Below are 16,040 nucleotides of genomic sequence, written 5' to 3' on the forward strand. Positions count from 1 at the left end.
GCACAAAGTTATATATATCCTTAAAGCAGCTTGTTTCTTATGAGTAGGGAAATATTTAGTAGAGAAGTAATAAATCATATCCTGGGACTACGCACACAACCAGGATCAAGAGAATTAAACCATATCATAGCATCACCCTTTAATGAGAACGAAAATATTTTAAGGATATAAAAGTAATGAGTTCTCTCATCAGTAGTGAATAGGGTGGCTATATCATTTAATTTAGTAAGATGTGCCACAACAGTTTCAGATTCATAGCCATGAAAAGGATCAGATTCAACCAAAGTAATTATATCAGGATCAACAGAGAATTCATAATCCGTATCAGTAACACAGATAGGTGAAGTAGCAAAAGCAGGGTCAGGTTTCATCCTAGCATTTAGAGATTGCTTATTCCATTTAGCTAATAACCTCTTGAGTTTGTATCTATCTTTGCAAGCTAAAATAGCTAAAGAAGCTTCTTTATCAAAAACATAACCCTCAAGAATAATAGGCAAGTCTTCATCATCAATTTCATCAGTATTATCAGATTCAATAATTTCATTCTCTCTAGCCCTAGCAAGTTGTTCATCAAGAAAATCACCAAGTGACACAGTAGTATCAAGCATAGAAGTAGTTTCATCATAAGTATCATGTATAGCAGAAGTGGCATCATCAATAACATGCGACATATCAGAACGAATAGTAGAAGCAGGTTTAGGTGTCACAAGCTTACTCAAAACAGAAGGTGAATCAAGTGCAGAGCTAGATGGCAGTTCCTTACCTCCCCTCGTAGTTGAGGGATAAATCTTGGTTTTTGGATCTCTCAAGTTCTTCATAATGATAATTAGATATAAATTCCAAGTGACTCAAAGAATAGAGCTATGCTCCTAGGCAACGGCGCCAGAAATTAGTCTTGATAACCCACAAGTATAGGGGATCGCAACAGTTTTCGAGGGTAGAGTATTCAACCCAAATTTATTGATTCGACACAAGGGGAGCCAAAGAATATTCTCAAGTATTAGCATTTGAGTTGTCAATTCAACCACACCTGGAAACTTAGTATCTGCAGCAAAGTATTTAGTAGCAAAGTAATATGATAGTAGTGGTAACGGTAACAAAAGGTAACAATAGTAAAAGCAATGTTTTTGGTATTTTGTAGTGATGATAGCAATAGCAACGGAAAAGTAAATAAGCGAAGAACAATATATGGAAAGCTCGTAGGCAATGGATCAGTGATGGAGAATTATGCCAGATGCGGTTCATCATGTAACAGTCATAACCTAGGGTGACACAGAACTAGCTCGAGTTCATTGATATAATGTAGGCATGTATTCCGAATATAGTCATACGTGCTTATGGAAAAGAACTTGCATGACATCTTTTGTCCTACCCTCCCGTGGTAGCGCGGTCCTTACGGAAACTAAGGGATATTAAGGCCTCCTTTTAATAGAGTACCGGAACAAAGCATTAACACATAGTGAATACATGAACTCCTCAAACTACAATAATCACCATTCAGTATCCCGATTATTGTCACTTCGGGGTTAACGGATCATAACTCATAATAGGTGACTATAGACTTGCAAGATAGGATCAAGAACTCTCATATATTGATGAAAACATAATAGGTTCAGATCTGAAATCATGGCACTCGGGCCCTAGTGACAAGCATTAAGCATAGCAAAGTCATAACAACATCAATCTCAGAACATAGTGGATACTAGGGATCAAACCCTAACAAAACTAACTCCATTACATGATAGATCCCATCCAACCCATCACCGTCCAGCAAGCCTACGATGGAATTACTCACGCACGGCGGTGAGCATCATGAAATTGGTGATGGAGGATGGTTGATGATGATGATGGCGATGGATTTCCCTCTCCGGAGCCCCAAACGGACTCCAGATCAGCCCCCTCGAGAGGTTTTAGGGCTTGGCGGCGGCTCTGTATCGTAAAACGCGATGAATTCTTCTCTCTGATTTTTTCTCTCCCCGAAACCAAATATATAGAGTTCGAGTTGGAGTCGGAGGAGCTCCAGGGGGCCCACGAGGTAGGGGGCGCGCCCCCCACCCTCGTGGACAGGTGGTGGGCCCCCTGACCTTCATCTTTTGCAGGTATTTTTTATATTTTCCAAAAAGTTGCTCCATGAAGTTTCAGGTCATTCCGAGAACTTTTGTTTCTGCACATAAATAACACCATGGTAATTCTGCTGAAAACAACGTCAGTCCGGGTTAGTTCCATCTGAATCATGCAAGTTAGAGTCCAAAACAAGGGCAAAAGTGTTTGGAAAAGTAGATACGAAGGAGACGTATCACTACCGAACCTCGTAGGTCAACCAGAGTGAGATCCACACCAGAGTGGTACGGTAATCCTGTTCTGGAGGTCATGTTAATTGAGCATGACGAACCTACGAACTATGAGGAAGCGATGATGAGCCCAGATTCCGCAAAATGGCTTGAGGCCATGAAATCTGAGATGGGATCCATGTATGAGAACTAAGTGTGGACTTTGGTTGACTTGCCCGATGATCGGCAAGGCATAGAAAAAAAATGGATCTTCAAGAGGAAGACGGGCGCTGATAGTAGTGTTACTATCTACAAAGCTAGACTTGTCGAAAAAGGTTTTGACAAAGTTCAAGGTGTTGACTACGATGAGGTTTTCTACTTGTAGCGATGCTTAAGTCTGTCCGAATCATGTTAGCAAATTGCCACATTTTATGAAATCCGGCAAATGGATGTCAAAACTACATTCCTTAATGGATTTCTTAAAGAAGAATTATATATGATGCAACCAAAAGGTTTTGTCGATCCTAAAGGTGCTAACAAAATGTGCAAGCTCCAGCGATCCATCTATGGACTGGTGCAAGCATCTCAGAGTTGGAATATACGCTCTGATGAGTTGATCAAAGCATATAGTTTTATACAGACTTGTGGTGAAGCCTGTATTTACAAGAAAGTGAGTGGAAGCACTACAACATTTCTGATAAATATATGTGAATGACATATTGTTGATCGTAAATAATGTAGAATTTTCTGGAAAGCATAAAGGAGTATTTGAAAGGAGTTTTTCAAATAAAGACTTCGGTGAAGCTACTTACATATTGAGCATCAAGATCTATAGAGACAAATCAAGACGCTTCATAAGTTTTTTCAATGAGTACATACCTTGACAAGATTTTGAAGTAGTTCAAAATGGAATAGTCAAAAAAAGAATTCTTACCTGTGTTACGAGGTGTGAAATTGAGTAAGACTCAAAGCCCGACCACGACAGAAGATAGAAAGAGAATGACAGTCATTCCCTATGCCTCGGCCATAGTTTCTATAAAGTATGCCATGTTGTGTACCCTACACTGAGTTTAGCAAGGGAGTACAATAGTGATCTAGGAGTAGATCACTGGACATCGGTCAAAATTATCCTTAATGGAATAAGGATATGTTTCTCGATTATGGAGGTGACAAAAGGTTACGTCGATGCAAATTTTGACACTGATCCAGATGACTCTAAGTCTCAATCTGGGTACATTTTGAAAGTGGGAGCAATTAGCTAGAGTAGCTCCGTGCAGAGCATTGTTGACATAGAAATTTGCAAAATACATACGGATCTGAATGTGGTAGACCCATAGAATGAACTTCTCTCACAAGCAAAACATGATCACACCTTAGTACTCTTCGGGTGTTAATCACATAGCTATGTGAACTAGATTATTAACTCTAGTAAACCCTTTGGGTGTTGGTCACATGACGATGTGAACTATGGGTGTTAATCACATGGTGATGTGAACTATTGGTGTTAAATCACATGGCGATGTGAACTAGATTATTGACTCTAGTGCAAGTGGGAGACTGAAGGAAATATGCCCTAGAGGCAATAATAAAGTTATTATTTATTTCCTTATTTCATGATAAATGTTTATTATTCATGCTAGAATTGTATTAACGGGAAACATAATACATGTGTGAATACATAGACAAACATAGTGTCACTAGTATGCCTCTACTTGACTAGCTCGTTAATCAATGATGGTTAAGTTTCCTAACCATAGACATGAGTTGTCATTTGATTAATGAGATCACATCATTAGGAGAATGATGTGATTGACTTGACCCATTCCGTTAGCTTAGCACTTGATCGTTTAGTTTGTTGCTATTGCTTTCTTCATGACTTATACATGTTTCTATGACAATGAGATTATGCAACTCTCGTTTACTGGAGGAACACTTTGTGTGCTACCAAACGTCACAACGTAACTGGTGATTATAAGGGTGCTCTACAGGTGTCTCCGAAGGTACTTATTGGGTTGGCATATTTCGAGATTAGGATTTGTCACTCCGATTGTCGGAGAGGTATCTGTGGGCCCACTCGGTAATACACATCACTTAAGCCTTGCAAGCATTGCAACTAATGAGTTAGTTGCGGGATGACGCATTACGGAACAAGTAAAGAGACTTGCCGGTAACGAGATTGAACTAGGTATTGAGATACCGACGATCGAATCTCGGGCAAGTAACATACCGATGACAAAAGGAACAACATATGTTGTTATGCGGTTTGACCAATAAAGATCTTCGTAGAATATGTAGGATCCAATATGAGCATCCATGTTTCTCTATTGGTTATTGACTGGAGACGTGTCTCGGTCATGTCTACATAGTTATCGAACCCATAGGGTCCGCACGCTTAAAGTTCGATGACAATTATATTATGAGTTTATGGTTTTTGATGTACCGAAGGTAGTTCGGAGTCCCGGATGTGATCATGGACATGACGAGGAGTCTCGAAATGTTCGAGACGTAAAGATCGATATATTGGACGACTATATTTGGATACCAGAATGGTTCCGGGTGAGATCGGGATAATACCGGAGCACCGGGAGGTTATCGGAACCCCCCGGGAGGTATATGGGCCTTAATGGGCTTTAGTGGAAAGGAGGGGAAAGGAGCAAGGGAGGGGGCGCCCCCCAAGCCCAATCCGAATTGGGAAGGGGGACGACCCCCCTTTCCTTCCTCCCTCCTTCCTCTTCCTTCCCTCTCCCTCTCCAAATAGGAAAAGGAGGAGTCCTACTCCCGGTGGGAGTAGGACACCCCCCTTGGGCGCGCCTCCTCCCCTTGGCCGGCCCTCCCTTCGCCTCCTTTATATACAGAGGAGAGGGGCACCCCATAGAGACAACAATTGATCTCTTAGATCTTTTAGCCGTGTGCGGTGCCCCTCTCCACCATAGTCCACCTCGATAATATCATAACGGTGCTTAGGCAAAGCCCTGCGACGGTAGAACATCAACATCGTCACCACGCCGTCATGCTGACAGAACTCCCCCTCAAAGCTCGGCTGGATCGGAGTTCGAGGGACGTCATCGGGTTGAACGTGTGCATAACTCGGAGGTGCCGTGCGTTCGGTACTTGATCGGTCGGATCGTGAAGGCGTATGACTACATCAACCGCGTTGTGCTAACGCTTCCGCTTTCGGTCTACGAGGGTACGTGGACACACTCTCCCCTCTCGTTGCTATGCATCACCATGATCCTGTGTGTGCGTAGGGATTTTTTTTGAAATTACTACGTTCCCCAACACCCATTTGAATGCATACGCAACCTCAAAATCTCCTACGCATCATATGAATAAAACAAATGCCTAACCATATTTTCATCCCACCTCCTAGGACCGCTCAGCATCAAGTCTGATACCCATTTAACTCTTGTCTTGTTCTTTCTGGCAGTAATTTTAAGTCCAGAAGATATTGGGAGCCAATTATCTCTCCAGATATTAATATTAGTCCCATCACACACTCTCCAAATGACTCCGGATTTAAGCAGATCCAATCGATGTGGAATACCTTGCCAAGTAAGAGAAGCTGACTGCGGGAAAACCGTATCAAGGATATGTCCATGGGGATAATATTTTTCCTTAATCACTTTAGCGCACAGAGATTCATGATTAACCACCAACCTCCAAGCCTGCTTCGCTAGCAGAGCCTGGTTAAATAATCTAAGGTCCCGGAATCCCATCCCACCCTCACCTTTAGGCTTAGTCATCTTATCCCAAGCCAGCCAATGAGTCTTCCTCCTATTCTCCTCGTCACCCCACCAGAAATTCCTTATGATCTGAACAACTCCTCGCAGAGTGATGCCGAAAATTTAAAAATACCCATTGCGTACACCGATAGAGCCTACAGGATAGATTTAATCAAAGTTTCTTTCACCCCACACGAGGCATATTTTTCTATCCAGTCCAATAAAATTTTGAGGGCTTTTTCCTTAGTGGACTGAAATTTACCAGCCTTCATTCTCCCTTGTGGCACCGGGAGCCCAAGATATTTATCCTCAAATCCCTCTGAGGTAATTCTTAGAATTACAATAACAGCCACTTGGACCTCCATACTACAATTCTTGCCAAACAAGATAGAGCACTTATGAGGGCTCAACAGTTGACCCGTCCCCTTCTCATAAGTCGCAATAATGTGCTAGTTATGGTCTTTGCCTTGATATCTCTTCATAGGAATGTAAAAACGAGGTTGGAGTGGATTCCTATAGTCAATTCCTTTGTATCAAATGAATGAATAATGCAATCATAGGAAAAATTTCAAGAGGCGCTAGTTATGGGAAGCCCCTGGATAACAAGAGCGGTATCAATAGGCATGGGTGGTCGAGGCCCCTAAGGACTCTTAAATAGAACATTGATGCCGCTCTTTGTCTTCGGGGTGGCAAGGGTGTGATGGAGGCGGTAATGGGAGATGAATTTGGAAGCTTTTGTAAATGTGTGTTAACTCTGTAGCTACTATTGAGGCTAGGGCGCTCAAAGAGGGACTTATTCTTGCATGCCAAGTTGGATGTGCAAAGATGATAATCAAGTTTTTTTTAAAACCCCCCCTATATTAATTAATTAATAATGTTATTACAATCATTCATTACAAAATTCGCCACACACGGTGGAACACTATTAAGAAGAATCCCATCAGATTTATTTATAAAGCTAAGCTTTGCAATTTCGTGAGCCACCTTATTGGCCTGCCGATTAATTTTCGCAATTTTAAAATTCTTGAGCATCCTCAATATACTCAAAGCTTCTTTCTTCAGATCAACGAGCGGAGACCTGTCAAGATTCTCATTTGCAAGGAAAGAACGGACAAAAGCACAATCAGTCTCCAAAATAATGGACTGGTGAAGAGTGATACCTATATAAAGGCCTGCCAGACAAGCACGTAGCTCAGCTTCATTCATGCTGCAACACTGGCCCAGAAAGTCCCAGGAAGAAATAATAACTTCACCTGATGAGATCCTTACAACCACCCCCACACTGGCCGCACTAATACTCTCCACATAGCTGGCATCGACATTGATCTTGATATAATCATCTGGTGGAGGCTTCCATCCCACCTGTTCATGTGATGTTGCTAAAACTGGTGTAGCACCTCCCATTTTCCCTTTGTTATTAGTAACAACCTCAACAGAGCCGTGACTGGACGTAAAAGAAGACCAATAGTTTACCACAAAAATTGCAGAAGCAGCAATGGATTCCTTCCCTTTCCCAAAAATTAAATCATTTCTTAGGTGCCAGGCTCGCCATAATAGAAACAAAACTTGCTCTCTCTGTTGCAAGCTCAAAAGATCCAACAAAATCAATAGCCAATCTGGTCCCGAGAATTTGAACCACTCTTCATCAGGAATATTCCACGATTCTCTCAAGGCCAATCGCAGGGCACGAGCCTTAGGACAAGTAACGATGGCATGAAAAGTGCTTTCCTCTTCTACTCCACAAATAGAGCACATACCTGAAGTAATCTGATGGTGCTTAACTCTATTGGTCTGGACGGCCAAACTATCGGTCGCGGCCCTCCAAGCAAAAATCCTTATCTTCTGAGATGATAATCAAGTTTGATTGCATGTAAGTTGCTCGGGCGATGCATGATGGAGGTTTTCCAACTACAAAAACTTCAACCATCCACTATGAATGTGTGTTCTTAGCGTGTAATTTTGTACATTTAATGATATAGCATTGTCCTAGAGAAGGAAATAATGTAGCTCCCTATTCAGAGCCAATGTTGAGGGATACTAGACATCTGTCTCAACAAGGGTGGTTTTACTGTTTCTAGTTTGGTTGATGATGTAATTATTTTTTGGATCAAGAAAGTTGCCATGTTGGTCTTTCCTTAAAAGAACTAAAACCCTTGTTTAAACACAATATGTTGCATTAAAACAATGTGCGAAGTTAAATCGCTCGCCGTCGATAGGATACACATGGATCACATATGTCAGGCACATAGGCTACATGCCTATTGGCGTTCCCCTAGTTGCCAAGATGAGCTACCTGATTACAAACTCTAGGGTAATGCCCAGTCTTGTACTCCATGACTTACTGAGGATAGAAATTTTTAGCCAGTCAGGCACACATTGAGGTAGGGTAAGTCGAAACCATCATCTTCGAGGATTTGTTTGAGCATAAGTGTATCGGATTTCAAATGGCTTTCCCAATTTTCAACTATGTCGTGAAACCAACTTCAGCCATAAGCACCTCTAATATTGTGCACTATGAATATTTGGGAGAAAACATGTAGTGAAGGTCCCCCATCCCCACCCTCGCACACGCGCATGATCCCCGAGCACAACCCCCAACTGCCATTTATCTCAATAGCCTTTGTGAGTGACATAACATTGATCTTGGTCCATTAGGTCGTTGGTGGCCTACATCAATTCCACACAAGTGTGTATGCTTCTCTTCGTGAAAGCTGTCAGCTTCTCCATCATAGCACCATAGCATGCTCTGGTGCTTGAGTAGGTCTCCCTATCCTCCCGTTGCCCCCCTCCGGATCACCTTGGCATGTTTGCATTTGAACAAGAGATGGCACATCCGTGCTTCTTCGTCGCATAATCATACCAAAAAGTCATAGATGTGTAGTGTCACATTTGTTCGGATAAAGAACCGCATAGCATCGTTTGCAGATTTCACATTACACTACTTGAAGTCTCGAACTTCAGTTGGGCAAGTTTATTGCCTTCAATTGAGGGATCAAAATGTTTACTATGCGACTATGTCGACTGGCTTATTCTCACCGAAGAACATCTAAAGTGTTGATCTTTTTAAAGGAAAGGAACTCGACAATTATTACAATTGTACTTTGAAGTGACGTGTGCGGCCATTCGTTGCCGCTGAGGCTAGATGGTGGGTGAGAGTCTGAGTTGTGTGAAGTTAAATGACGATGGCTCTTTATCTTGGGTGAAGTTAAATGACGATGAATCTTTTATCTTGGATAAATACACATCGATGACTGGGATGATCCACCATGGTATATATGTTAGGACCATCTTCTGGACTTGCAAGGACTTGTACGAGTGCATTCGAAGTTGAACTAGAAGTTTGTAGAGAAGGGCTGGATTTGACACTGCAATGATCCCTGCTCCCGGTAATTTTGGAATCTAATAGTGCGGCCGCAATATCGGAGATAAATCCAGAAAAATACGAGCACCAATGTCAAGTGTAGGACTAACCTAGTGGGCCGAAGATACCACTGTCTACCTAACCATCCAACCACAGGTTGGTTCGTGATGGTGATAGGGATATTGCTTGTATAGTTTTGCTTCTTGTTAAATCTCAGTCGATTGAGATTTGGTTATGTCTCAGTCAATGCTATACTCGCAAGATCTTTACATCGAGATATGTGCAATTTTTTCTTTTCAGTTTCTTCTTCTTTCTTTCTTACATGTTTTGTCACTTGACTGAGACTTCGTTACTGAGACCTAACTAAACCCTTGCTTGTAATAAGTTTGGTAGAACGAAGTACTCTTTAGCTGCGAGCTAGTTTCTTATGGTAGATGGTATGTTCGCATCATGGTTTGGCTGGGTCCTGTCTAACAAAGTTAAAACCTACCAAAGTAGGGGATTGTACTCTACCAAGTGACTAATAGATCTCCGTTTACGCCCCAAAAGAAACTTTAGAAGATGTATGGAAAATAATTAATCCAATTCAGTTCATTATGCGCAACTGTTTGCAAATGACAATGTGATTCCATTAAATTAATTACTTAACATTGCAATCGTTTTCACTTTTCAAGTTTCAACAATCTGTGCCGAGAGTGCATGACAATTAAACAATAAGAAAAGAACACATTCTTCGCCCTTGACATTTTTTTAGGAGAAAGGTTGGCGCTTATTTCATTAAAATCCGGAAAACAAAAATAGAACAAGAACTATTCATAAAAGAAAGTAGAAAAAGGAGAAAAACTCCCACACATGACTCCATCACCGGCATAAAGGCCAGCCCAACTTGCTCATGATCTTCCTTGAAGTTAAGATTGCAATGTCGAGCACAATTCGGAAGGTGTCGATGAAGATCCGCCTATTCTCCTTCCAGCGTGGTTGGTAATACTTGGCAAGGGAAAGGGAGTTTAGAGCAGGGAGTTGTGTCGAGATTAGACATGAGATGAGTCGTTTTGTTCCTAATACTCTTTATGGCGCATGATAGGAATTATGTGTGAGAATTTAAGAAGAAACTGTATTCCCTTGTTTGGTCAGTAAAAATTGATGCGGAACTAGAAAAGGGAAGTTAATGTAAGTTATAATGAAGGGTTAAGATTGACTCACTAAAACAATTTTTTTCCAACTCTTACCCCGTTCCCTGTTAATAAAATGGTGGGAGTTAGAGTCTCAAGCCCCATAAGGCCATGACTATTCCCTTATGAATTCCCAATCCCCCTGACCAAACAATAGGTTTAAAGTCTCATATCCATTCAATTCACATTTCCTAACTCTAATTACCGTCAACCAAACACGTTGTTCTTTCAAACGTTTCACAAGACATAGTTAACCACTTAGCCAAACCCTTTGCGAGCAACAACATCTGATCCGATCAACAATTTTCATGTTCGAATAGACATTCACGCCAGTTACTGATTTGATCAACATTTTTTTGCAAAATTAGCTTTCCTATTCACTTATACACAATGCACTCCTAGGTCCTAACACGTTACTGAAGTTGAACTAGGAGCACAACATTCGTTTCTTCCGACAACATGCATGTATAGGTCATTGCAATGATCCATAAAGAAGAAAACTCAAACTAATAACAGCTCTTATTCTTGCAATAACCTCGCTGCGAGCACTTGCTTCTGTCTGGATCAGACAAAAAATTTCAGAGAGGCATGATTCTGGACTATGGTTCAGCCGAACCTATGGTCGACGCCGTACGATTCAACATCCTGCTACATGTGGATCCGCGTCATGCATTGTTTAACATGCAAACAGCTCCCATCATGTATTTTTTAATTAATCATGCACGGATTCTTATGAAAAGTGTCCAGAGATCAATGGTGTCAACCATAGGTTCGGCTGAACCATGGTTCCGTATAACATTTTCGAAAATTTCACAGTTTTGCTTTCAATTTTCCATGATTAGAGCGAGATTGTTGAACGACGAGACCGGAGATGATCGATGATGTATTTGGAAAATGGCCCATAAGAGTAGCTAGAATTTGATCACCCATGTTGATGTTGGGCCGGCAACATCGTGACGGCGTCCATGAACTCCTCGTCGGCGACGAGCCTCTCCATCGCGTCAGGCGCGATGCACACTTCTAGGGACATGCTCCCTCCCCGATCCGGCCCTTCGTACACCGTCGCCTTCCCATCAATCTTGCCCTCGCGGCCGCTACGCACGGCGGCCGGCTTCCCCCACCCAAAGTCGTTCCCGAACACGTCGAACCGCGGCGAGCTCCCGGTCATCAGCGCCGCGCCTCCGGACATAAGGCTCCCAAAGTACCGCAACTGCGGCTCCCTGGTCCAGCTCTCCAGCCACTCCCTCACGGACTCCTCGTCGAACGACGCCACGGCGCGGTTCAGCTGCCACGCCGTCCAGCCTAGCCCCCTGCCCAGAATCTCGCCGACGGTGCAGCTCGCCGTGCCGGGCACTAGCGCGTTGCCCATGTATCCCGGCGGTATGCCGCTCAGGCGCCCTCGGCATCCGACGGCCAGGCTGTAGGACGTCTCCTTCCCCGGCGGGAGGCGCCGCGCTCGGGAGACCGCTCGCCACAGGTGCGCGAGCAGGGCCTGGAGAGAGGAGATGGTGGCGGTGGCCGTGCCGGCCATCTCGTCGTTCGCCCTCGCCTTGAGCTCCTTGACGCTCGCGGCGGAGAAGGTGAAGAAACACTCTTGCATAATCGGGGGATCAAATCGCCGAACGACGTGCTGCAGCTTGCTGAAAGGCAGGGGGATCGGCACGGGGCTGGCATCAGTGAACCACCTCCGGTGCACCCGCGCGGAGATCGCTCTTAGGTCGCTGGTTGCTCCTCCTCCCCGGTTGATCTCCGACCAAGCGTTCAAGAACTCCCAAAAGACAAAGCCGTCGCCGACGGAGTGGTTCAACGACACGCCGACGAACACGCCGTCGGCGAGCTCGGTGACCTGCGCCGACAGCACGGGGAGCGAATCGACGGCTGCGTCCGCGCCAAGCACCCCGTTCAACGGGAACAAGGCCCGGACCACCGATGACGGGGTGTACACCGAGCCGGCAATGTCCGCGACGGCGACGCCGGGCGCCGTCGCGTGGACGAGCTCGGCGCCCTCCCCGGTGCAGCGCAGCCTGACGTCGACTGTCCCGTCGCCCCGCTCCTCGACGGCGAGACGGCCGGCCAAGTGGTAGTACCTGCCCAGGGCGCGCGCCAGGGACGACGCGAGGGTGCCGACGAGGCGGTCGCCGCCGGCGGGAGGCGCGGGCAGGAGGAGGCCCTTCTGGATGTAGTCGACGCTGATCAAGCGGAGGTCCCACGGCGTGAGGTGGATGTCCTCCGGCGGCGGCGCGTCGCCGATCGACGGCCGGACCAGTCGCCGGGACACGGCCCGGACGGCGCCAGCGGCGCCTCCTGCTTCTTCCATGTCTATGCTTGTTCACTGGATTGGATCTGCTGATGCGACACCCACTCGGACCATTCAACATGCTTTCTTGTCCGGTAGTCATATGGAAATACTCGAATCATAAAGCTACTACCTCCCTTTTATAATATAAAAACATTTTCAAAGTAAAGTTATACTAAGATTGAGACTCTTATTTTAAGGCGGAGAAATTAGGACATATGCTCTGTGTGGACCGTTCTCATGACATCTTCAACACGGATCACCGAATTTTCACCCGCAAATGTTCCACCAATATTTGGCCGGGTGCCGATCATCCAACCATGTTTCTCAAATTTAGACCATAGGCTATGACTAGAGTCATGCAGGCCGAGATGGAAAATAGATGAGTAGAAGGTGTGCGCCGTGGGTACACATGCTCCAACTCACAGTAGACCGGCCGAACGTCTTGGCAAAAAAAAATTATTTATGTGTTGTGGGGATTCAAACATTGAGACTGATTTGATGATCCCCTTAAAGGGCTAAATGTGTTTGGGCCGAACATTTGAGGATGTTTTGTTTTTCGCGTTGGAGATGCCTCTATCCCCTGCCTCGTTGGGCATCTAAGAGCATCTTCTTCAATAGGGGGATATATTAATATTGTGAGGATACCATATACACCCATCCTCTACACCAATAAGATGTTCGAAGACATCCAGGATGTAAACAATCAAGAACAAAATAAAAAAGAGAGAAATGAAGAAAAACAAAGCCCCGTCGCGGTGTACAACCATTCGCAACAGAAGCACTCTAACCACCACCAAATACAACACCCGTACTACATACTAGGCTCTCCAAAACCAATGCCTTCAAGAAGAAAACAATGCATAAGCATTGTTGTCGCCCGCTCGAAGATTTTGGGTTTTCACCTCAGAGAAAGACCAAGTTTCCAAAACAATTCCTTGAGAAATGCCATTGCCAGGTACAACCAATGAAGGCCAGACCTTATGTTTTCACCCTGAAAGTCATGGCTCTGTACTCGAGGAGCATCACCAAAAATGCAGTCCGCCTGTGTTGCCACCCCCGCTTGCCAAGGCTGCTGCTGCAAGTCGTCGAACGCCCGACACACAGGAAGAACTTGTGCCGCATCGTCTTCAACACAACCAACACTCTCTCTGCCAAAAACAAACCTTCGATCGTAGCTGCCATGTCTTTCTCCATTTCTGTCACTTCATGGAAATCTATATGAAGACATGTCCCATGGTGATGACCAGAAGACGAAGCTTCGTGCCTCGCCCAAAAAGGGTGTGCACGACCGCGTCGATTCCACTCTAAATATCCAGTAGCATCTTGTGACGAACTGTGAATATCTCCCAGAGGAAGAACGGAACTCGACGATGGTCCAATCATGGAGACAGAGTTGGTCGATCGACGAGTTGGTGTTTGAAAAATAGCAGGGCCAAAACCACCATTATTCTGGTCAATCCAGCAGTTCTCACACAGTCGGTCGACTCCCGGCGATCGTATGGAGCGGGTCAATCTCCGCCCGAGACGAGCCCAAGGTTGAACAGTTCATGCATGAGCGCCGCAAGACAACCAGTTTCAGCGTCGCTGCCGCAGGGCTTTGCCACGCCTCCGCCTCTAGCCTGCAGCACCACGTCCACCACTTCCTCCACCTCGCTTCACAGGCGCGCGCCCGGCGAGCAGCCGATCCCGCCCGACGAACTCCTCAAGGAGCCGTCGCCGTCGTCCCAGAGACGGATGGATCTGACATCCAGGTTTGAAGTGGAGTGAGGGAGTCCTGGATTAGGGGGTGCCCGGGTAGCCGGACTATACCTTTAGCCGGACTCCTGGACTATGAAGATACAAGATTGAAGACTTCGTCCCGTGTCCGGATGAGACTTTCCTTGGCGTGGAAGGCAAGCTTGGCGATGCGGATATTCAGATCTCCTACCATTGTAACCGACTTTGTGTAACCCTAACCCTCTCCGGTGTCTATATAAACCCGAGGGTTTTAGTCCGTAGAAAAACCCCAACATACAACAATCATACCATAGGCTAGCTTCTAGGGTTTAGCCTCCTTGATCTCGTGGTAGATCTACTCTTGTACTACCCATATCATCAATATTAATCAAGCAGGACATAGGGTTTTACCTCCATCAAGAGGGCCCCGAACCTGGGTAAAACATTGTGTCCCTCATCTCCTGTTACCATCCGCCTAGACGCACAGTTCGGGACCCCCTACCCGAGATCCGCCGGTTTTGACACCGACATTGGTGCTTTCATTGAGAGTTCCTCTGTGTCGTCGCTTTTAGGCCCGATGGCTCCTTTGATCATCAACAACGATGCGGTCCAGGGTGAGACTTTTCTCCCTGGACAGATCTTCGTCTTCGGCGGCTTCGCACTGCGGGCCAATCCGCTTGGTCACCTGGAGCAGATCGAAAGCTACGCCCCTGGCCATCAGGTCAGATTTGGAAGTTTAAACTACACGGCTGACATCCGCGGGGACTTGATCTTCGACGGATTCGAGCCACAGCCAAGCGCGCCGCACTGTCTCGATGGGCATGATCTAGCTCTGCCGCTGAACAGTGTCCTGGAGGCCGCACACGCATTGGTTCCGACCCTTAATTCGGAGCCTACTGCGCCGGTCGAGGATGAGTGGTTGGACGCCGCCTCGAGGGCTGCGATCTCAAAGGCGATCGAGCCGAACGCCAGCCCCGCAAGGCCCGTGACCCCGAGGGGCCGGATTCCTCTCCAGACTCCGAGCCCTCCGCGCGCCCGCCGATCGAATCCGATTGGGCGCCGATCATGGAGTTCACCGTCGTGGACATCTTTCAGCACTCGCCCTTCGGCGACATCCTGAAGTCGCTAAAGTCTCTCTCTTTATCAGGAGAGCCCTGGCCGGACTAAGGTCAGCAAAGTTAGGATACAGACGATGAAGAAATTCAAAGCCCACCCACCACCCACTTCGTAGCCACTGTCGACGACTTAACCGACATGCTCGACTTCGACTCCGAAGACATCGACGGTATGGACGACGATGCAGGAGACGACCAAGAACCAGCACCTGTAGGGCACTGGAAGGCCACCTCGTCATACGACATATATATGGTGGACACTCCAAAAGATGGAGATGGCGATGGAACAGCGGAGGATGACGCATCCAAGAAATAGACCAAGCACCGGCGTCAGCGGCGCCGCTCCAAATCCCGCCAAAGCAAAAACGGTGATTCCGGCACGGGA

At 45.7% G+C, this 16,040-nt stretch overlaps 1 protein-coding gene across 1 annotated transcript; it reads right to left on the bottom strand.

Moving 5' to 3' along the window:
- Nucleotides 1–10,888: 10,888 nt before the first annotated feature.
- On the bottom strand, nucleotides 10,889–12,848 carry LOC119307703 (uncharacterized acetyltransferase At3g50280-like). The gene has a single exon (XM_037583805.1). The coding sequence runs from the start codon at nucleotides 12,840–12,842 to the stop codon at nucleotides 11,448–11,450; it is 1,395 nt and encodes a 464-aa protein (XP_037439702.1). The 5' UTR covers nucleotides 12,843–12,848; the 3' UTR covers nucleotides 10,889–11,447.
- Nucleotides 12,849–16,040: the final 3,192 nt, after the last annotated feature.

Source organism: Triticum dicoccoides, chromosome 1A (assembly GCF_002162155.2).
Source record: "Triticum dicoccoides isolate Atlit2015 ecotype Zavitan chromosome 1A, WEW_v2.0, whole genome shotgun sequence".
Taxonomy (NCBI): Eukaryota; Viridiplantae; Streptophyta; class Magnoliopsida; order Poales; family Poaceae; genus Triticum; species Triticum dicoccoides.